This window comes from Bombina bombina, chromosome 5 (genome assembly GCF_027579735.1).
Source record: "Bombina bombina isolate aBomBom1 chromosome 5, aBomBom1.pri, whole genome shotgun sequence".
Classification (NCBI taxonomy): domain Eukaryota; kingdom Metazoa; phylum Chordata; class Amphibia; order Anura; family Bombinatoridae; genus Bombina; species Bombina bombina.
In genome coordinates this window covers 342,204,145-342,226,055 of record NC_069503.1, presented here as the reverse complement: position 1 = coordinate 342,226,055, position 21,911 = coordinate 342,204,145, and the positions used below count along the sequence as shown (strand labels likewise).

The window sequence follows — 21,911 nt, the reverse complement described above, 5'->3', positions numbered from 1 at the left end:
TGAACCCCCCACAACTAACCCAAGTATTAAAACTTTTACTCGCATGGTACAACAAAGAATAAGACAGGGGGAACATGACCTGACTAGAAACAACATGACAACAAGTGATTGGGAAGCTGTACAATCCCTTAGGAATGACTCTACAATAGTCATACGCCCAGCGGATAAGGGTGGTGCGGTTGTCCTGCAGGACTACCAGGATTACAAAGCTGAAATAGACAGACAATTGGCGGATAATTCTACCTATAGGGCTCTACCCTGTGATCCGACCATTTCTTATAAAACACAGATTGATTCTGTTATTGAGCATGCAGCTCGAATGAATTGGATAGACTCAACTACTAAAGACTGGCTGACAACTGTCAACCCGGTGAGACCAATACTGTATACATTACCAAAGATACACAAGCAGTTGGTAAACCCACCTGGACGCCCCATAGTTTCAGCACAGGGGTCATTATTACAGCCCTTGGCTAAATTTGTTGATTCTTTGCTACAACCTCTAGTTGTTAATATGCGATCCTACCTACGGGACTCCTCGGCTCTTATCACGTATCTTACCAAACTGACTGATATACAACCAGGTGATGTGCTTGCTAGTCTTGACGTCACAAGCTTGTACACCATTATACCGCATGAAATGGGGATGGAGATAATCACCAACTGCCTTGAGAGGTGCCCCTATGTGGGACCACCAACAGGTTTTATTGTTGAACTCTTATCCTTATGCCTAAAATTGAACTACTTTAAGTTTGAGAGAAGATTCTATTTGCAGCTCATGGGAACAGCCATGGGCTCGAATATGGCACCTGCATTTGCAAATCTCTTTATGGAGTATGTTGAAGAGAATATATTCAAGGTGTATGACAACCAACAGGTATATTTTTACAAGCGGTACATTGATGATATCGTGATCATCTGGCGAGGAACAATCGAGTCCTTTGGTGAATGGGTCTTATCCCTGAATGAAAGAGGGGGACAGGTTCAACTTAAAGAGGTTTCCAGCTACAACGAAGTTGATTTCCTTGATCTGAGAATCTATAAGGTTGACAACAAACTTGGAACTACCCTATTTAAAAAGTCTACTGACAGAAATACATTGCTACACGCTTCCAGCTACCATCCCAGATCACTCATAAAGGCGATCCCCAGGGCACAAATGCTGAGAGTTTGTCGCAATAATACATCTGATGAGAAAAAGGAGTTACAATTAAATGAAATGGAAGCAAGATTCTACAACAGAGGATACAAATGCAACATTGTAAAAGAAGCAAGGTCCCAGGTGGATTTGGAGGTTACTAAGAGTGATCACCAGAAGAGAATGAATTTCGTCACAGCCTACACCCCCAACACAAGGACACTGGGGGTTACGCTAAAAGAGAAGTGGGACATCATCCAGACAGACCCATCACTACCTTACCAGCACTATGGACCACCCAGGATTGGGTACAAAAGGGGAAGGAACCTAAAAGATATTCTGATGAATACAGACCCTACTGACAGCTACAATAAAGTGACACCAATCACCAAAAAAGGTTCCTACAAATGCCCTAGTTGCGTGACGTGCAACTCTATGTTGCAATGTAAGCAGTTCAGACATCCACACAACAATACAAGCTATAGGATCAAGCACTATCTTACGTGCACCACGAAGTTTGTGGTATATATGTTGAATTGCAGCTGTGGCCTTTTTTACATTGGTAAAACCTCAGACGACATCAAGAAAAGGATGGCCAATCACAGGAGCGCTATTCGGACAGCAATTGAAAAAGGCAAGAGTGACCAGCCAGTGGCCAGACATTTCATGGAAAAGGGTCACTCTGTTGCAGACCTTAGATTTAAGCTTATTGACCACGTACCCCCACTCCCGAGGGGCGGGGATAGGGACACACGTCTCCTACAAAAAGAAGCGGAGTGGATCTTTAAACTGGACACCATACATCCCAGAGGTTTGAATATGGAAATAGACTGGCACTGTTTTCTATGATTTTTGATTGTTCATTCTTATTTGTATTCTTTATTACTGTGTGTTTGGTTAATTTTTGTCTGCTACATGTGTATTGATGCTGTGTGTTTTCCACCTTGTAAAGTAGATGTGGCTGCACGTAGCACACCTATCTTCTTCATAGGTATGTGTCGTTCCCCTGGTTACCAAAACATTCTTTATGAGTGTTTGTCTGAGCACACCCCATGCTGCCATCAGGGATTTGTCACTTAATATTGACTTAGATTGGTCAGGCCGCTTATATGCATCCTTCTCTGGTTTTCTAACCACTGTCCCCGGTGGGTTAACACACTATGCTTTTTATGTGATACGTTTTATTATGCTGATTTGTCCTGGAAGTATGTTAATACCCCGATTAGGTTGGGTATTGTATTTGTGCATTATAATATTGCCTCACATGATAGATAACCTAAGTTTCCCTCCCGTATGCTCTAGGCGGGATTTGCCCTAACCTATTGGTATCTGCTACCCAGTTTCTGTGTAAAGGTGTGCGCTAGCTTGTGACTCCCAGACATATTATGACGTCATGGTGGGCTTTGTCCCATTATGGCCAATTAATATGTAGATCCAAGTACTGAGAGTTATGACCATAGTTACTATAATCAAGCTACACCCATCCTATATGGGGGCTCCTGCACTATACGGGCCGAGTCACTAAGTATTCTGTGGGTTGAAAGCTGCCGTTTTGATTAGATGTCTTATGTCTAGTGGACTGCGGGCTGGGTTGCCTGTCACTGACATCTCACACGTAGTATACCCTTGCCTATACCCCATTTGAATATTTTTATTCACGGACGCCGAGTCATAATGACTTATTTTAGTTTAGTTTAGTATTTTACTCTGCCCAATAGCTGGACAGCGAGTATAAATGTGTTATTTGTTTACATGCACTTAAGTAGGGGCTTGTCACATTGAGCCTATGGTAACGCTTCTGGGGAGCATTGGGGGCGGATCGCCCCTGGGCGATACGCATGCGCACTACTTAGCTGTGCGATGCGCGGTGCAGACTGTAAGCACTAACATGGGCCTGCATCTGACACGGCTACACGGAATGATCCCTCTGGGTTACGATCTGATACTACGGTCAATGCTTTCTCTTTACTATTAACACATTGCATTAGGACTGAGGTTAATGTCTGATCCCTAAAGTAGGGTTACTTATGCCTTATCAGTGGTAGTCATTAAGTGTCACTGCGAATGTATTATGTGTAATGTAGAACGGATCTAGTTACAGATGGCTAATACAGATATGCCATTATGCTCTAAATGAAGGTGTTACTGTTCTATAAATTGTATTGAATAGGAAGAATTTATACAGCTCGATGCTGGTTTGTTATCTAGGATTCCTCCTCATACTCTGTACTGCATCATTTGGCATATGTCTGTATCCTCTAGTTCACATTTTATATCCCAGTGTATATCTGCCCATTTACCAGGATCATGCATCTGTGGGTTCACAGGTGTGATTATTGCGTTATTGACTGCTTTATTTATTGCTTGCTGGATTATATGCTGTATTATTTGTATTTACTTTGCACTGTGGGTTTGGTTGCCATGACAACCAGTTTTTGGCGGTTTTTGCACTAGGGGGAGGGGTCTATGTGTACATAAATGTTTGATTCACTTGTATGTTGTTGGTCTGATGAAGGGGAGCATTCCCCGAAACGTTACTAATTAAACTATTTGTTTAAAACTTAAGTCCAGAGAGTGCTGTTTTCTACCTGACTATATATATATATATATATATATATATATATATATATACACAGGTATACCCCGCTCATACAGCGGGTTAGGGACCGGAGCCCCGCTGTAAAGTGAAAACCGCCTTAAAGTGAAACAAGGCAGTTTTAGCTTTCTTTTCAGTGTTTAAAATCTTAAAAACATGTTTGAACTAACATATATTAGGGGTGCAATAGTGCTATGTTTAGTTTAACACTCGCACTACACAGTATTCAATTAGTATTCAATAAATACTGTACCTGTAAAATAGTGACAATTACTGTAGTAAAATTTGCCAGACTATAGCACTGAGACACAGATTGCACTGCAATGCAGTTAACAGAGTGAACTAAGCATAACAAAATGGTGCCAGTCACTTTTCTCGCAATCTCCCAATGATTTACAGCACTGTTTCAAAATGCTTGGAGGTTGAACTTCAGCTCCACAAAGCGCTGTATTAGCGAATCGCTGTAAAGTGAGGTATACCTGTATATATATATATATATATATATATATATATATACACACTGTATATTAAAGATATATATATATTAACATGTTTTTATATATATATATTTAATATGCACATTACTTTTGGTGTGTCCCATTAATAATTACAGTGTGCCATGGATCACATTTTAATTACATTTTTTTGTTATGAACCGCTCAAGGTAACAAGCGGGTTAATCTGCGGACACTTAAAGGGACAGTCAACACCATAATTGTTGTTGTTTAAAAAGAAAGATAATCCCTTTATTACCCTTTTTTGCATAACCAACACTGTTGTAGAAATACACATTTTACCTCTGAATACCTTCTTTTTAAGCCTCTGCAAACTGCCCCCTTATTTCAGTTCTTTTGACAGACATGCATTTTAGCCAATCAGTGCTGGCTCCAGGGTAACTTCACGTGCATGAGCTCAATGTTATCTATATGAAACACATGAACTAATGCCCTCTAGTGGTCAAAATGCATTCAGATTAGAGGCAGTCTTCAATGTCTAAGAAATTAGCATATGAACCTCCTAGAACTAGCTTTCAACTAAGAATACGAAGAGAGCAAAACAAAATTGGTGATAAAAATTAATTGGAAAGTTGTTTAAAATTACATTCCCTATTTAAATCATGACATTTTTTTTGGACTTGACTGTCCGTTTAATGACGTATATGGGTGGTGCCCTCTGATCACACAATTAATAGTCCGACAAGACGCTGTTAGAGCGTGTGGAAATTATGTCCTGATTGGGATTGTTTCTTTAGTAAAAGGACCTTATGGGGCTGCAGAAACTGCAGAAATCTCATTGGATAATTTTTTAACGGTACCCACCGATTAGTATTAGAGCAATTAGAAACTGTTTGCATGATGGCTGTATAAAAAGGTGTGTGTTGTAATTTAGTTTATACTGCCTGAGGAAACAGCACCATTAGCGAAGTGTTGTAGGAATACTTGATTTTATTACAATTTGTATCTGAATTTTAAATAAAGACCCCTTAAATTTTTTGGGACCCTTTTAACTATTATCTTGATGTGAATATTGGGGGTATCCAGAATTGTGATCGGGAACCCTATTTAGAATCCAGGAGACCATACATAGAACATCCTAGGTGGCACCTGAGGTAGCTAGCTGTATGGGCGGTCACAGAAATTTTTCCGGGGGGGGGGGGGGGGGAGAGAATTATACCCTTAGTAGGCTTGTGTATTAGTTTAGTTATGAATGTGAATTCATAATGATAACATGATATTTGTTTTCGAATATCCGAACAAATGCAAACTCATTTAAGGAAAATAAAGAAATATGAAATTCATCAGTATTTATTTACTTCCTTTAAATTAGCTTTAAGGGTTTAAATACTTACCTCTAGCTTACTGGAGAACCTCGCTAATACTGACCCTTCTTCGCAGAGCCTGCTTTAAAGGAGAAGGTTCTTTAGCACAGGTGAACCACCATACTAAGTCTCCTATTAGTGCGGCCCGGGGCTTTGTGAAGAAGTGTCAGCATTAGCACGGCTCTCTAGAAGTAGAAGGCTACAGGTGAAGTTTTTCACCTGTAGCACAAAAACGTTTCCATTCATTTAACAAAAACTAACTGCACATCATTTTAAACAAATGGCATAAAAAAAGCTTATGCTTAGGTATAAGGCTGGGTTTGACAAATATGATTTGCAAAATCTAGGAGCCAGACAAAAAATAATAATTCTGGGGCTGTAACATAGAGTTACAGCATTTGGCCAAGGACCACGTCAAGGTATCTTCCTCCTTGGGATCTTACATACAGCCACACAATTCATGCATTCAACCAAACACACTGAGATACAAAGTAGGGTGACACAGGCCCTTTGTAATTTACCTAGACACATACAAAACACGGAAATGGACCACACTCTTAAACCGGACCGGGTGCACCTCCCATGCCAGTGCAAAACTCACAGCCATGGGTACTCACCAGCATTCAGACAGCTTCACAGCTTTTAGTGACTCAGGCAATTAGCTCCAGGCCAGTCTGGGCGCACAGCCCATAGACAAAATTACAAAACAAAAATATTAACACAACACATAGAAAGTCTGGCACTCTCTTGCAAGCACACAGCTAGATGCAAAGCAAAATGGAAGAGTATGTCTAGCTGTGTGCTTGCAAAAGTGTGCCCCTCCCCCAGACGTCCGTGGCTAGCTGGAGAGCTACAAATACACAAAGGCTGCATTATTTGAAGTGAGCTACTCTTCTGAGCATTTTTTCTTGGTGTGTATACTGTGTGACCTGATAAGAACTAAGATATTGTGCCATTCGACTGCCTTTTTGTTTTTATATTTTAGTGTCTGGTGTTTTCTTTGGGAAGAGCATACCATGGCGCGTGATCTGAAGACTATCAGCAATAATCTTGGATAATTCAGTGGCACCTTTGTCTTGGACCTTCTTTTGATTGGGACATTTAGTGGTGACTATAAAAATGTATTGTCTATAGAAAAGCTACGTAAATAAGAGGCTGCAGCAAAAATCAACCACCTAGTGGAGGCAGAAGAGATAGAGAGACTAACCCAACTTGCAGCAGCTTTAAATATAATTACATCTTCACAGCTGATTTCCTGAGTATCCATATAAGTGAGAGAAGCTCATAATGAATGGAGTTTGCCAAGTGATGGCTATTTTGATGGCATTGATTGCAAATACTGGCTTAGGTAAATAAAAAGGAGACAACTAACTAATGATTGAAGAAGAGAAAAACATTTTGTTTTATAAAATGGAGTGATAGAGATATTGCTTTTAACAGGTACCTTCTCAGTTCCCATCTCTTTCACTGCTTTGTCCACAATATTACGCACTTCATCTTCAACTTTATGCAACTGTAGCGCTAGAAGGTCTGATAAGGTGGTGTGTTCACTCATTACAAATTGTACCTGCAAGAGACAAATACACATCATTACACATTTCTATAATTAACAAGACAGAGATCTCACAATTATGGTGTCAAAGGGACATTAAACCCACAATTTTATTTTATGATTCAGATGAGCTAGCTTAACACATAGGTAAGCCAATGACAAGAGACATACATGTGCAACACCAATCAGCAGCTAGCCCCCAGCCCCCGAGCGTACCTAGGTATGCTTTTAAACAAATGATACCAAGAGAACAAAACAAATTAAAATAGAAGTACATTTGAAAGTTGATTAAAATTGTATGCTCTATCTGAATCATGACAGAACATTATTGAGTTTCATGTACCTTTCACAGGAGATTAGATTTAACAATGAACCCCCAATCATGTTTAGTAATGCTATAAAATTATACATTGATCAGTGCAAAAGCTCATGAATCTAATTTTATATGTCTCTAGCTAGCCACAGCAAATAACATAAGATAAACAATACTCAAACAATACTAAGTACTCAGGTAATACTAACGTCCTCAGGTAAGCATAAATTATATTTTCTTTTATAAAGGTGGTGTGAGAGTCCATGATCCATTACTCCTGGGAACTAATACTCAAGCTGTGGAGTCCACAAGTAATCTGGGCAGGACCAGATTTATACTATTCTAAATACATTGGATGATTATTTGTTGTTTTTTTGTTTCTTTGTATTTTTATGAAGAAAAAATAAATACAAAATATTTAATGCCTAGAAACAGCCTGAACGAATTCTCTACCAAAAACTGCTTTAGAAGAAGCAAAAATATAAACGGCTAGATTATGAGTGTAGCGCAATATTACGCTTACACAATATTTGCACTCTACTCAGTAATAAAAACGCACTTAAATGTGCGCTGTATTACAGGTGTGGTGCACTGTGATTTCCGAAAGCCAAGCGCTCATGAGAGCGTGCTTTCATAAGGTTCCAATAGGAGCCTCGTTTTCATACCGACAGCCACAGCAAACCACCTAATGCAGCGCAGGGGGCAAATCGTGCAGAATTGGGCAGCAATAAATAAATATATATATATGTATACGCTTATATACATATATATTTGTGTGTTTATATGTGTATATACACATATATATGTATATAAGCATATACATATATATTTATAGAGAAATCACAGTCCACCATTGACCTCCAGGTAAAGGCACTTTATGTGCCATTTTTTTTTTTCTAACAGCCTAAATCCCCTCACTTTAACCGCTTATAACTGCTTTGTGCAGTTTTAAAAAAAATGGCCATACTTATATTTGATGTTACTGTACTGTCCTCTTTATTTTGGGGGCAATTGGGGTAATTTTTTTCGTTAACCAGAGGTCTGATCTCTGGCAAATGATTTCTAGTGCTAAGTGTAAAAGTGAGCTCACGGTAGCGATAAGCAGCCACGAGCGCACGTTAAGATAGTACCTCACTTGTAAATTAGCGCAAAAATGGTAGAATTTAGAAAATGTCATGAAGCTGCCTTGCAAATTTGATCAACTGCGGTAGCAGCAACTGATCTGGTAGAATGGGCAGTAATCCGTTTAAGAGGAGACACCTGCCTCCATGTAAGCTTTATGAATCAAAATCTTCAACCAAGGGGCCAATGAAATGGCAGTAGCCTTCTGAAGCTTTCTAGAACCAGAAAAATTAACAAACAAGCTGGAAGATTGTCTAAAATTCTTAGCTTGAAAATTAAACTTTAACTATTCAAATTATGGAGAAGCCTCTTCTTTGTATTAGGACAAAAAGAAGAACCAACAATCTCACCATTTATAGCATCAGAAGAAACCACCTTAGACAAAATGTCAAACTTAGTTGTCCGCTAACCCGACTGCATTAGGATCTAAATTAAAAAATTGCGATGAACAAAATGCATATATTTTATATTCCTATGTTCTTCACCTAAAGCAAAATGTCTTATTCATTCTCAAATACATATTTCTATATATTTGTGTAAATATCTATACCTGCATATCTATAGATATATAGGTATAGATATGTATGTTACATGAACAATGAACAGTATAAAATATATATAGATATAGAAATATATATTTAACCCCTTGAGGACTGACGACAGTCCTTAACCGTCATGACTTAAAACGAGCAGCGGGAGCGATCAGAGATCGCTTCCGCCGAAATACCGCTGTTACTATCTGCCAGGCATGTGAGGCAGATAGCAACAGCCAATTATTATGTTTGTTACAGTGTTACAATGTCACTATTGATACATTTTAAAAATATATATTTTGAAACCGCAATGTCCTACTTGTACTTATAGCCCTATAACTTGCAAAAAAAAGCAAAAAAGGATGTAAACACTGGATGTTTTTAAACTCAGGACAAAATTTGAATCTATTTAGCGTTTTTTTTCATTAGCTTTTGTAGATTAAAGGGAGACTCAGGTTAAATTCAATTTTCATGATTCAGATATAGCATGTAATTTAAAACAACTTTCCAATTTACTTCCATTAAAAAAAATGTGCACAGTCTTTTATATTTACACTTTTTGAGTCACCAGATCCTACTGAGCATGTGCAAGAATTCACAGACTATACGTATATGCATTTGTGATTGGCTGATTGCTATCACATGGTACAAGGGGAGTGGAAATATTCATAATTTTAAAATTTGTTAGAAAAAAATCTACTACTCATTTGAAGTTCAGACTAAGTGCTATTGCATTGTCTTGTTATCTTGCACTTGTTGATTATGCAAATCTAATGTGTTGACTGGTCCTTTAATAAAAAAAAAATCAAGCAAAAGTAAAAAAACGTTTTTTTTTTTCAATTTTTCACCATATTTTATCATTTTTTAAAAGTAAATTATATGACACGATACAAATAATGGTATGTAAAGAAAGCCCTTCTTCTCCTGAAAAAAAAATATAATTGTATATAATTTGTATGGGAACAGTAAATGAGAGAGAGGAAAATTAAACACAAACACCTCAAAAGTGTTAAAACAGCAATGGTCCTTAAGGGGTTAATAATAAAAAGCATATTATTTTCTAATTCTATATATATTTTATACTGTTCATGTAACATGCATATTTATGCTTTTTTATATATATATATATATATATATATATATATATATATATATATATATATATATATATATATATATATATATATATATATATATATATATATAGGAATAGATATGCAGGTGTAGGTATATACACACATATATATATAGATATATGTATTTAAGAATGAAAAATAAATTTTCCTGTAGGTGAAGAACATTGGAATGTGAAAATGTGAAATATGTACAGGGATGTAGAAGGTATCCGACACACCCAAAAAAACATTTAGTTGGGCACAGTTAGCATGTGAGCAATAATTAGCTCTCCACTCATAATCTAGCCCTTAGTGTTTAATGTCCCTTTAAAAGCTGAACTTTAATATGGATGATAGAACATTTGGGTACAATGTCCCTTTAAGAACTAAAGGGACAGTCTACACCTTAGTCATCTTAAAGTCTTACCTTAGATGAAGCTGCAGATAGCCTCCTGCACCCTTTTTATATCATGCAGCAGGAACAGTAAAAAAGCTATTCTAAAATTATTATTGTTTATGGCCAGTTTGAAATGGCTGCCAAGCTCAGCCCACTGATGACATCACATTCTAGGCTGATAAAGCCTTAACAGGCGAAACGCGTCAGGGGGGTTGAGAGGGACGATGGGGTCCCCAATTGTTGTTGAATTTTAATTTAAATCTATCTAAGCTAATAAGAGAAAACTCAAAAATCTTTATAGACCTGAATATCTAGTGATGGTGGCCAGTAAACAGTTTATATAAGCAGTACAGGGAATTTTCTTATTTACTTTAGAATCTTAGCCAAAATTCTAAAATAAAATGACAAGACATGTTACGCACAATCATATGTTGTACAAGTAAAGACATAAACTCTGCACTGCTAAAACTGTTTGTAATATTTTAACTATAAATCAGTTCAGCCATATGTAACAGTGTGGATGACAGAGTGCAACTATAGTGCTGTGTAGCAATACGATGAGTATATTATAGCCATATTTAAAAGACTAGAACATCCACATATGGTGACCGCAAACACGGTTCACGAAAGCAGCAGGGTAAACTACTTTTTCCTTTATCAATTGTTAAAGAAAACACAAGACTGGTAATACACAGTTAAGTCTATAGAAGCATAAACATTAACCCTATAACGCCCACACTGCTTGCAATATTTGAATTATATGCCATTTTAACTACATGAAAAACATGAATATCCATGCATGATGGCCGTGAAAGGGTTTATATGAGCAGTACAAACAATATAACAAGACGTGTTAGATGTAACATTGTGAGTAACAGAGTGTGATAATAGTGCAATTATCACTACCATGCGTATATTATAATCATAACCTAAAAACTTGAACATCCACATAAGGTGACCGAAAACACAGTTCACAAAAATAGTACGGTGAACTATGTTTATTATTTTTTATTTACCTAAAAACATTTACCTATTGTGAAAGAGAATATAAGACTGGGAATACACAGTCAACTTTATATAGGCATAGACATTAACCTCACAACGCCCTAACTGTTTGCAATATTTGAATTACATACAATTCTAATTATATGCAAAATAAGGAATGGTGGAGCATAACACAATTGCTCCGTCTATTCACCAAGAATAGAATTTGGTGCTAGGGTTAACGTGGATAATTTCTTATTATGCCCAATATACTTTCAAATATTTAACACTCCCTCAAATTAATAGATATTACTACAACAATCACAGATATACAATCAGAGACAGGCTATTTATAGAAAGTGCTGCTTCAAATAGCAAATAGTATACATCATTTGACACATGGTTAACGTGAATAACGCAAAAGATGCTTATACTGAACATTGTATAGAAACATACGGATTGATTAGTCAATTTGTGAGTACAATCTGTTACTAGGAACGAATTGTCATGAGATGCAGGACATATGCAGGACACAGCAATGATGGTACAACTATTTTATTACAGAGCATAGAAACATACATCTAGTCAGGTTGATTTCACTAACTAACTGCGACACAGACTACCGGACCTAAGCCCCGCCCCCAACTAGTTACATCACATCCTGCTCTCATCACATCTTCACCTTTTTCAAAGGCGAAGCATTCATTTGAATATAACAAATAACAAGGTATACGAACAGAGTATACAACAACATTTTTTCGAACAATATATAAACAAATAGGTTCAGAAAATATAAACACATAAATTACATCCTGACTTGGACATCGGGGTAGACTACCCTAGTCCACAGTGACCATGGGATTATTCTGCCCATACTTCCGGTCACTGTTCTAGCTAAAGTCAGTCCCTATATCGGGCCAGAAGTCTCACCACTCTTCCGCTTGATGTAACTTTGCATGAACTGTCCTCTGATACAGAAGATGGTGAATTAGAGTCCGCTGGAGGCAAGGATATATACCCGCTGTGATCTTGCTGAGGGGAAGGCACCTCTCTTAGAACAGGGGATCCCACCGGCGGTGGTACTGAGGCATCCAGTTCCAGACTCTCAGGTACAGGCTGAAGATGTCTTCAGTTACGGCGTGTAACCGTCCCTCCCTCAGTAAGGACTGTATAAGACCTTGGTTCTGGAGATTGGCCAACTACCGTAGCAGGCGTCTTCCATTTCTTCTCATCATCCAGTTTAATTCTGACAGTTTGCCCCGCATTCAGTTCCTGTAAGGGCCTGACAGAATGTCTCCTGTCGTAGAAGAAACGATAACCCTTTTTGGCCTCTTCATCCCTCCTAAGGACTTCATCCAGAGGAACAGGGCCAGGCGGATTGAAGACACCCACTGAGGGTTAAGTGGTGCGAATCTGGCGTCCTAGCATCAGCTGTGCCGGGCTAAACCCGGTAGCTTGAATGGGCGTCGCCCTATATGACAAGAGGGCCAGGTACGGCTCATATTGCTTTAGAATGAATTTTGATGTTTGAACTGCCCTTTCAGCCATTCCATTGGCCTGCGGATAATGTGGACTTGACGTGGAATGTACAAAGTCATATTCCCTGCTGAAAGCACTGAACTCTGTAGAAGCGAACTGCATACCATTATCACTCACCAGCTCCATTGGAATGCCCCACCGGCCGAACAAGCTCTTCAGGCGAATGATAACGGCTTGACTTGTGATATCATTCAGGGGTGCAATTTCCAAATACCTGGAATAGTACTCGATCACAACAAGGAACTTTTTTCCGTGCAGTTCACACAAATCAGCAGCTATTTTCTGCCACGGCCCCGCAGGCAGCAGAGTAGAAATCAAGGGCTCCCTTCTCTGAGCAGGCCGGCGTTCCCGGCAAAAGGCACATTTAGACACGTGATTTGCAATGTCGGAGCTGATCCCAGGCCACCACACAGCTGCAGCTGCCCTTTCTCTGCACTTTGTAATGCCTAAGTGGCCATCGTGAATCCTGTTTAACATCTCCTTCCTCATGCTGACAGGAATTACAATGCAGTCTTGGAACAGCACCAACCCCTCCAGCTCCATGAGCTGCAACCTCTCTGGCTGGTAAGCACTTAAAGACATCCAGGCTGCCCGGCTCTCGGGCCAGCCTTCTTTTATGTACTTTATAACCTCTTGCAGATCTGTGTCCAAATATGTCTCTTTCTTTATTTCCTCCAGTTTCCTTGAAGAAATGGACTTAGAGGCCAGAACTGAATCAACATACACTTTCACATCAGATTCTGAGGAGGATTCTTCAGCAGTAGCCAGCGGGAGCCTGGATAGTGTATCCGCCACAACCAGTTTCCCCGGCACATGCACTGCCTGAACATTGAACCTGAGCAGTCTCATTAAAAGTCTTTGGCATCTCAAGGGTGTTTTGTCAATGCCATAAGAGTTGATTAGAGGGACTATCCGTTTGTGGTCAGTTTCCATACTAAATTTCTCCAAACCCACTAGATAACGCTGAAAGCGCTCACAGGCCCAAACTGCAGCCAGGCACTCTTTCTCAATTTGAGCGTATTTTGACTCCGCAGCCGTCAGTGTGCGGGAACAGTAGGCGATGGGCTGTAGTTTATTTTCATTTAACTACAGGAGTGCAGCCCCCAACCCATAACTGCTTGCATCGGCACTAACCACAGTCTTTTTTGAAGGGTTGTAGAACCCCAGCACTGGGGCAAACCCCAGCAGGGACTTGGCCTGCAGAAAAGCTTTTTCTTGTGAAGGTCCCCAGACCAGGCAACGTCTTTCTTAAGCAACTCTGTGATAGGGTGTAAAACTGTTGATAAATCTGGAAGAAACTTGCCCACGTAATTTACAAGGCCCAATATCTGTCTCAGCTCATGTACATCAGAAGGACTTTTCATCTGTTCAATAGCACGAATTTTCTCGGGGTCTGGCTTGATGCCATCCCCGTTGATGATATGCCAAAAGTAACATAATTCAGTTCTCCTAAAATGACATTTTTCTTTATTCAGCTTCAGCCCAGACTCTTTGATAGCCTGTAGCACACAACTTAAACACTGATCATGCTCCTCCACTGTAGACCCATACACTAGAATGTCGTCCATGACGACCACTGTGCCCACGTGGTCACTCAGGAGAGAACTCATTTCCCTTTGAAAGATTTCAGGAGCGGAGGATATCCCAAAGGGGAGTCTGCAGAAGCAGAACTGACCTACCGGTGTGATAAAGGTAGTCAGTTTGCGGTACTTTGGATACAGGGGGATCTGCCAAAAGCCGCTAGAAGCGTCTAATGTGGAAAAGAACTTCGCCCCAGCCAACTTTGGAGCTATATCTTCTAATGTCAGCAGGACAAATCTCTCTCTCTTCACTGCCTCATTCAACCTTTTCAGGTCCACACAGATGCTCACCTTTCCGTTTTTCTTTGCAACTGGAACACTGGGGGCACACCAATCAGTCGCTTCAACAACCTCTTCAATAACCCCCATAGACTTCATGCGCATAAGCTCTTTCTCCACTTGAGGCATGAGCGGGAACGGAATTCTACGGGGAGTAGAAATACTGTATGGGACTGCGTCACTTTTAAGTGCTATACGGACTGGTTCGCAATTCAGTAGGCCCAACTCGCCAAACATATCTTCGGAAATCTCATACACTCTGGCAACGAGGCCCAAGTCAGAGGCTGCTTTTCTGCTCAATAAATTGTTAACACACTGACCTCGAATCACATGCACCCACATGGTGAACTTTCTTTGCTTGTACTCACAGCTGGCAAGAAATTTCCCCACACAATCAATGCGGCCACCAGGACTATGGACATTTGTAGTAACCTTTACCAGCTGGGGCTGTCGAGGCAGTTTCATAAATTCAGCAAAAGACATTACAGTGATATCTGCTCCTGTGTCAATCTTAAAATCAACTTTGGCTCCCATTACAGTAAAAGTAACTTTCCAATCTTCCTCTGAGCTTGGCCGTTCCACAACGGACCCCACAAAAGACACTTCCTGACCCTCCTGGTCACTGTCCACCTGCATCTCCTTAATGTATTCAGTTTTACACACCACTTCAAAATGGCCCATTCTGTTACATTTTCTGCATCTTTTATCTCTGGCCGGGCATATAACACTCTGATCATGGGCACGGTAGCACCGTGTGCATCGGGCATGTTGCGCCCATCCACTTCTAGGCCTTTCCATTATTTTAGATCTACCGCTCACACTGTGCCTTTCACTAGCAGTTTTTCTGGACTGTTGCACTTCATCCACAATACTCTCAGACCTCAGATCAGCACTCTGCTTTTTCACCAGTTCACTCTGGCAGGCCATCCTAATAGCCCCATCTAATGTTAAATCAGGCTCTAACTGCAGCTTCAGTGAGACTTCAGCATCTGCACTTCCAATAACTATTCTGTCTCTGATTTGCTCTTCTTTAGCAACACCAAACTCACAGAATTCAGCTAGTTCATACAGGCTGAGCACAAATGACTCCACAGATTCTCCCACACGCTGATTACGTTTGTGAAAACAAGCTCTCTCATGAATCACATTTCTTTTGGGCACAGTTATCCATAACTATATCAAAGTTAAATTCTTCCCCTTCTTGGAAAGTAAAAGCATTGAACACTGGCTCCACATCTTTCCCCATAGAATATAAAAGAGATTTAACTTGTACTTCACCACTCTCCTTGTTCAGTTTGGATGCAATCCTGAAGCGCTGAAACCGCTGACGCCATGTGGGCCAAGCTGCAGGCTGAGAGAAGTCAAAAGGCTCAGGTGGGGTAAACTTTGACATTGCAATTGATCAGGAACAGAAGCGCAGGCCAGAACTTCTGACACCATGTCATGAGATGCAGGACATATGCAGGACACAGCAATGATGGTACAACTCTATTTTATTACAGAGCATAGAAACATACATCTAGTCAGGTTGATTTCACTAACTAACTGCGACACAGACTACCGGACCTAAGCCCCGTCCCCAACTAGTGACATCACATCCTGCTCTCATCACACGAATCATAATATAGCAACAGTATGGCGGTATCAAACAATTACATATAACATAAGTTAATAGTATAAACACCTCACCAATATTACAATGTTACCTTTGCCAACTGAATAGTACAAATCATACAATATTATGAAATTAAAGGTTTAAGTCCAACAGACCAAAATCCACAACAGACTCACCACGGATCCTAGATAAAGAACATACATTAGAGAAGTCTTTATTTATAAACTGTGTCACCTAATATGATATTAATGTAAAAAGGCCAATAGCCATATTTAGGGACACACTTTAATTGATACACCTCTTTAGCCTATGATAGGGATTTTAATTTGTTTGTATTTCCCATCTTTTAATCGTTCAATAAAAGTTACATTTTACACATTTTTTGCCTCCAGAATCGGTCTGGGCAAAGAGTGCTAACCAGCATTTCTTTTCAGGGAACCCTAATCCCTATTTTCTGTGTACATTCTGGGCTGCATCTAGGCACTCTGCTGAAGAATACAGTCTGTTGAACCCAACTAGTGAGCCTTTTGCGATTTGATTCCATATGCAGCTCAGATCGTGATGTCATCAGTGGACTGAGCTTGGAAGCCATTTCAAAGTGGCCAGAAATAATATTCATTTTAAAATAACTTTTTTACTGTTCCTGCTCTATGATATAGAAAAGGTGCACAAGGCTATTTGCAGATTAATCCAAGGTGTAAACTGTCCCTTAATTAGTAAAGCTTGATAAGAGAGGTTTTGAATGAGACCATCACCGGTCAAAACAAGAAATCAAAATAAAAAAAACAATTATTTACATACTTTAAAAGTATAACTTGGAAATGTTTTATTCATACTAATACAGAAAACACCCTTAATATAATTAGAGTGGTAGTTTTTAAACAATCTATATACTGTATTCTGTATACATAAAGGCCTTTTAAATTAAACATAATAAAAGATAATATCCTGACCTTTGTGGTTCTCATTAGCTGGTTCCAGTGCCTTTCTCTAATTGCTGGATTCTGTAGATCAGTTACAGCCCTTAGAGAAGTGATCAGGTTTTTTATAGTTAAATCTAGGCCCATGTATCCATCCCAGTAGCGTGCTGCTTTGTCTAGTGACCACATTTCCTGTGGAAAATAAAATGATTGGCTATGTTTAGGAACTATCTTAGAAAATAAAGTCTCTTCAAATGTAATTACAAATTAAATTTTACATGAATAAAAAACACATCTTAAGAGCAGACTGTCACCTCACAACATACTCTAAGATTAATATGGATCCCATTATGAAAATATTTTTTAACTGTATAGTGACCAATCTCAAGTGAAGGGTTTGTAGAGGAGAGGCAACAGGAAGAAGATAAATTAAGCATAGGATGTATTATCAGAAAAGTGGAAAGAACAAAAGCCAGGACTAGGGACACATAAGGTCATACAGAGAAATTACAGATATGACAGTTATGGGCAACAGGTGGGTCAGTGGCTGCATCGTACCCCAAAATGTTTGCTATGGGATTACAATAGTTTTTTCTTGTTTTGTTTTTTACATATATGGAATGTCTGATGTTATCTCCAGCTAATATACACCCTGCATTTTATCACACAATATGCACTTCTCTGCCAATCATCTTTCTCCCTTAATTTACTTCTCCCATACACACATATTAACTATATTAACATTGGTCCCGTACAAGGAAAGAATAAGTGTAGTCCTTTTGGTAACGCAGTGGCTACAAATGTGCCATCTGAGTAAGTCTGAGGTTCTGTGACTTGCAAACATGGTGAAAAAGAGAGGATCCATCTCTTCCCAAGGACTCCTTGGGAGAGAGACATAAAATGTGTAAATCTAACCAATGATCTAATATAAACTGGGGAATTTAATGTAGTGAAAGGGATTTGTGAACATATGGGAAAATGTAGTCAGGCAAAATGTTGAGACTCAAGGGAATTTTATCAGAACTATTTTCTGCCTATAAAGTGCAAAAAAAGCCCTGGTTGTAGTGAAAGAAAGTACATTTTACATATATAATTAATAGATGTTGAAAGGATACTGAAGACTACACCTTTTTGTAGTACAGAATCTGTAATACTACTTAGAAGGAGACTTCAGGAGACAATAATTCAAATGTGAGTAGATGCTGGAAGGAAGGAAGGAAAGAAAGAAAGAAAGAAAGAAAGAAAGAAAAAGAACAAAAGAAGTGGATAAATCGGAGAGACTTATTAAGGGAAGCGGAATTTGATGACAAAAATATAAGAAATAAATTAAATGAAGAAATAAGGGGTCATTTGATGGGAACATTGAGAGTAATGGAGGTTCAGGGATATGGAAAGAGAAAGTTGTAAAGATACAGAGGTAGAATGGGTCAGGTAAAACAAGCACAGCACATGGACAAGGGAAGAAAGAACAGGGAGATGTTTATTCAATAAATGTAAGATATATTAGTATGCCCATCTCTCCAATACAATGTAAATAATAAGATAGTGTATTATGGCTATTTCAGAAAAAAAAACAACAGGAAAGAAGTTACCTTTGCAAATCTTCTCAGTTCAACATCCATCTGCTCCACATTAATTTGCATCCACTGAGTTTTAATCCAGTCATCAATGCTACACTGAAAATACAGACAAATATAAAAAAACTAAATTATGCTTACCTGATAATTTCCTTTTCTTCTGATGGAAAGAATCCACAGCTGCATTCATTACTTTTGGGAAATAAGAACCTGGCCACCAGGAGAAGGCAAAGACACCCCAGCCAAAGGCTTAAATACTCCTCCCACTCCCCTCATCCCCCAGTCATTCTGACTAGGAACAAGGAACAGTAGAAGAAATATCAGGGTGAAAAGGTGCCAGAAGAATATAAGGATGCCCCACATAAAATTACGGGTGGGGAGCTGTGGACTCTTTCCATCATAAGAAAAGGAAATGATCAGGTAAGCATAATTTATGTTTTTCTTCTTAAATGGAAAGAGTCCACAGCTGCATTCATTACTTTTGGGAAATCAATACCCAAGCTAAAGAGGACACTGAATGCCCAGACGGGAGGGTACAATAGGTGGCCTAAACTGAGGGCACCAGGCCTGAACCACAACCCAATAAAAAATCCCGCAAATCCCGCTTTGTTGAAGCAGAGAAAAGTTTGAAAGAAAAAGCCCAGTTGACACTGACTCACAGGTAGTCCAGAGCCAAACAAGAGACCAAAATGGACTCGACTGAGCCAACAGTCCTCCAAGAGACACCGTCGCCCAACAGACAGTCCCCCACCAATCACCCTTCAGATGAAGCTAAAATCAGCCAAAAACCCCAAGGGGACAAGGCAAAGGAAAACCGAGGAAACTAAAAGGTTCTCTTAATACGAAAAGAACACCTTAAGTGTTTGTGGGCCCAGCTCACTGAGACCTAAAATGACCCAAACAGAGAAGGAGGCCACGCCAATATGAAGCGAAAACCGGGATAATCCGGACATGGAGACAGATAAATATCTCCCCAACATCCTGCAAGCATGGACGCAACTGAAGCCCTCCCTGCACCCACCCATAGAATACCAAAGTATTAGACCACAAAAGCGCGTGTAATAGACCCAGGCAAAAACTTCAAGTTCAAGAACACAGAGTCCGTAACAGGACGACACAAAAGGAGCTTGCAAGAAAGAATAAGAAGCAGTCCACAAGAAACAGACCACACAAAAACAGTCCCTCAACAGAGAACACTTTCCAGGCAACCTAAGCCGCCGGACCTACACTCAGGCCCCTAAAAAGGGGAACACAAGCCTCCATCAAGGCCTCACAAGAAGGAGAGTATACCCTCAGAACCCAAAGGAAGAGTAAACCATCTCCTGTGAAGGATCAAGGAGAAAAGAGAAACCATCTCCCAGCAGACTGAGCTATCAGGCTAGACTCATCAATCTGTCACATACAAGGGATACTGCAACCCCTAGACCGCTCGGACAGTCTGACCTGCAGATCCATACCCAGCTGGACCAACCCAGCCACAGTGATCAAGTACAGGAACAAAAGAATCCAGAAACTGATACAGGAACGAGCGTAAAGATGGAATAGCCATCCCTCCAGAGTACTAGTACAACCTGACTGACCACAGACAAAGCCATAGACTGTTAAGTATCTATCAAAACAAGGCCCTAAAGTCTGACTTGAAACCGGCAAGGCCCCAGGCAGAACCACATCCACCCTATACCTCCTGACCCAGAGAAGTCCTAAAAAAGGACTTCATGCCCAGAGGAAGGAGAATATTCCCCATGAAAAGGAAAGTGACTGGAAGGACAACAACTGTCCTGAAGGCCTGAAGCCACCGGCTTAATGGGAAGAAAAATCCCCAACGCAAATGTCCTAGAAAAAGGACCCCCTTACAAGTCGCACGCCAAACAGAGGCACTGCCAACCCATCAGAGAATCCATGGGTACACTGGAAAACTGACCAGGGGAATGCAATCCTAAGGTGCACCAGAAATTAGAAATACAACGTCAGCAGCTGCGTATGAACCCACACCCTTGAGGCGCAAGCCACCCAGGTAACCCCTAGATTACATGGGATACTCAGCAGTAACGAGTATACTTTGAAAACCAGGCCAACTCTGATCCAGTCAGGTAGATGGAGCAAAGACACAGCCCAAGTTCCCACTACCGTGGAACACCCCGACCAGCCCTGAGATCCAGGAATCCAAATAACCCCAAAATGGATCAGGAAAAAAGGAACGAAGTCCAAGAAAGCGGGATTCTCAGGGAAAACAAACAGGTCCGGGCACCTATAGTCCAGGTAACCAAACCCTAGACTACACATCCCAACTGGCCACAAAGTCAAACAAGGGAATGGATGCATATGCATATCCAGAGAACCCGAATAGCAAGAGGAACTCAAAAGCCCCAACCAAAAGGAGGGACCACCCCTAGCCAAAGTACCAAGCTCCAAGGAGCCAGACTAGAAGTCAAAAGAAAGAACTCCTCAAGTCCCATGACAACAGAAAGGATACCTCGAGGTCCATAAAACCCTACTAGCAGGGCTAGTCTCCCCATCACCTCCACACAGGCAGAGGACACAGGGAAGCGAAAAGTGATAGGCTTTCCCAGCCTCAGGGAACCCCGAACTGAACAAAGTCCCCACAGGGATCAACCATCCTCCAGCAAACGTAGATTCCGAAAAGGAGATCTAACCCACCCGGAGGTAGAGGAAGACCCAAAGGTCTCAAAACTCAGACAGTTCACGTCAAAGAGTAAAAGCTGCATCTAGGGATACTCCAAACAGTCAACACACACCCAAGGTGCCAAGAGCTGCAACTGGCTGCAAACTGCAAACCATCCACATACTAACCATAAAATCTGTTGGATCAAG

At 40.1% G+C, this 21,911-nt stretch overlaps 1 protein-coding gene across 1 annotated transcript in view; it reads right to left on the bottom strand.

Moving 5' to 3' along the window:
• Positions 1–21,911, bottom strand: part of DNAH11 (dynein axonemal heavy chain 11) — an 851,888-nt gene that overhangs the window by 636,097 nt on the left and 193,880 nt on the right. Inside the window, 3 exon segments of the mRNA XM_053715724.1 lie at positions 6,998–7,120; positions 17,536–17,694; positions 19,095–19,178. Of these exon segments, the coding sequence (XP_053571699.1) occupies positions 6,998–7,120; positions 17,536–17,694; positions 19,095–19,178 (366 nt within the window).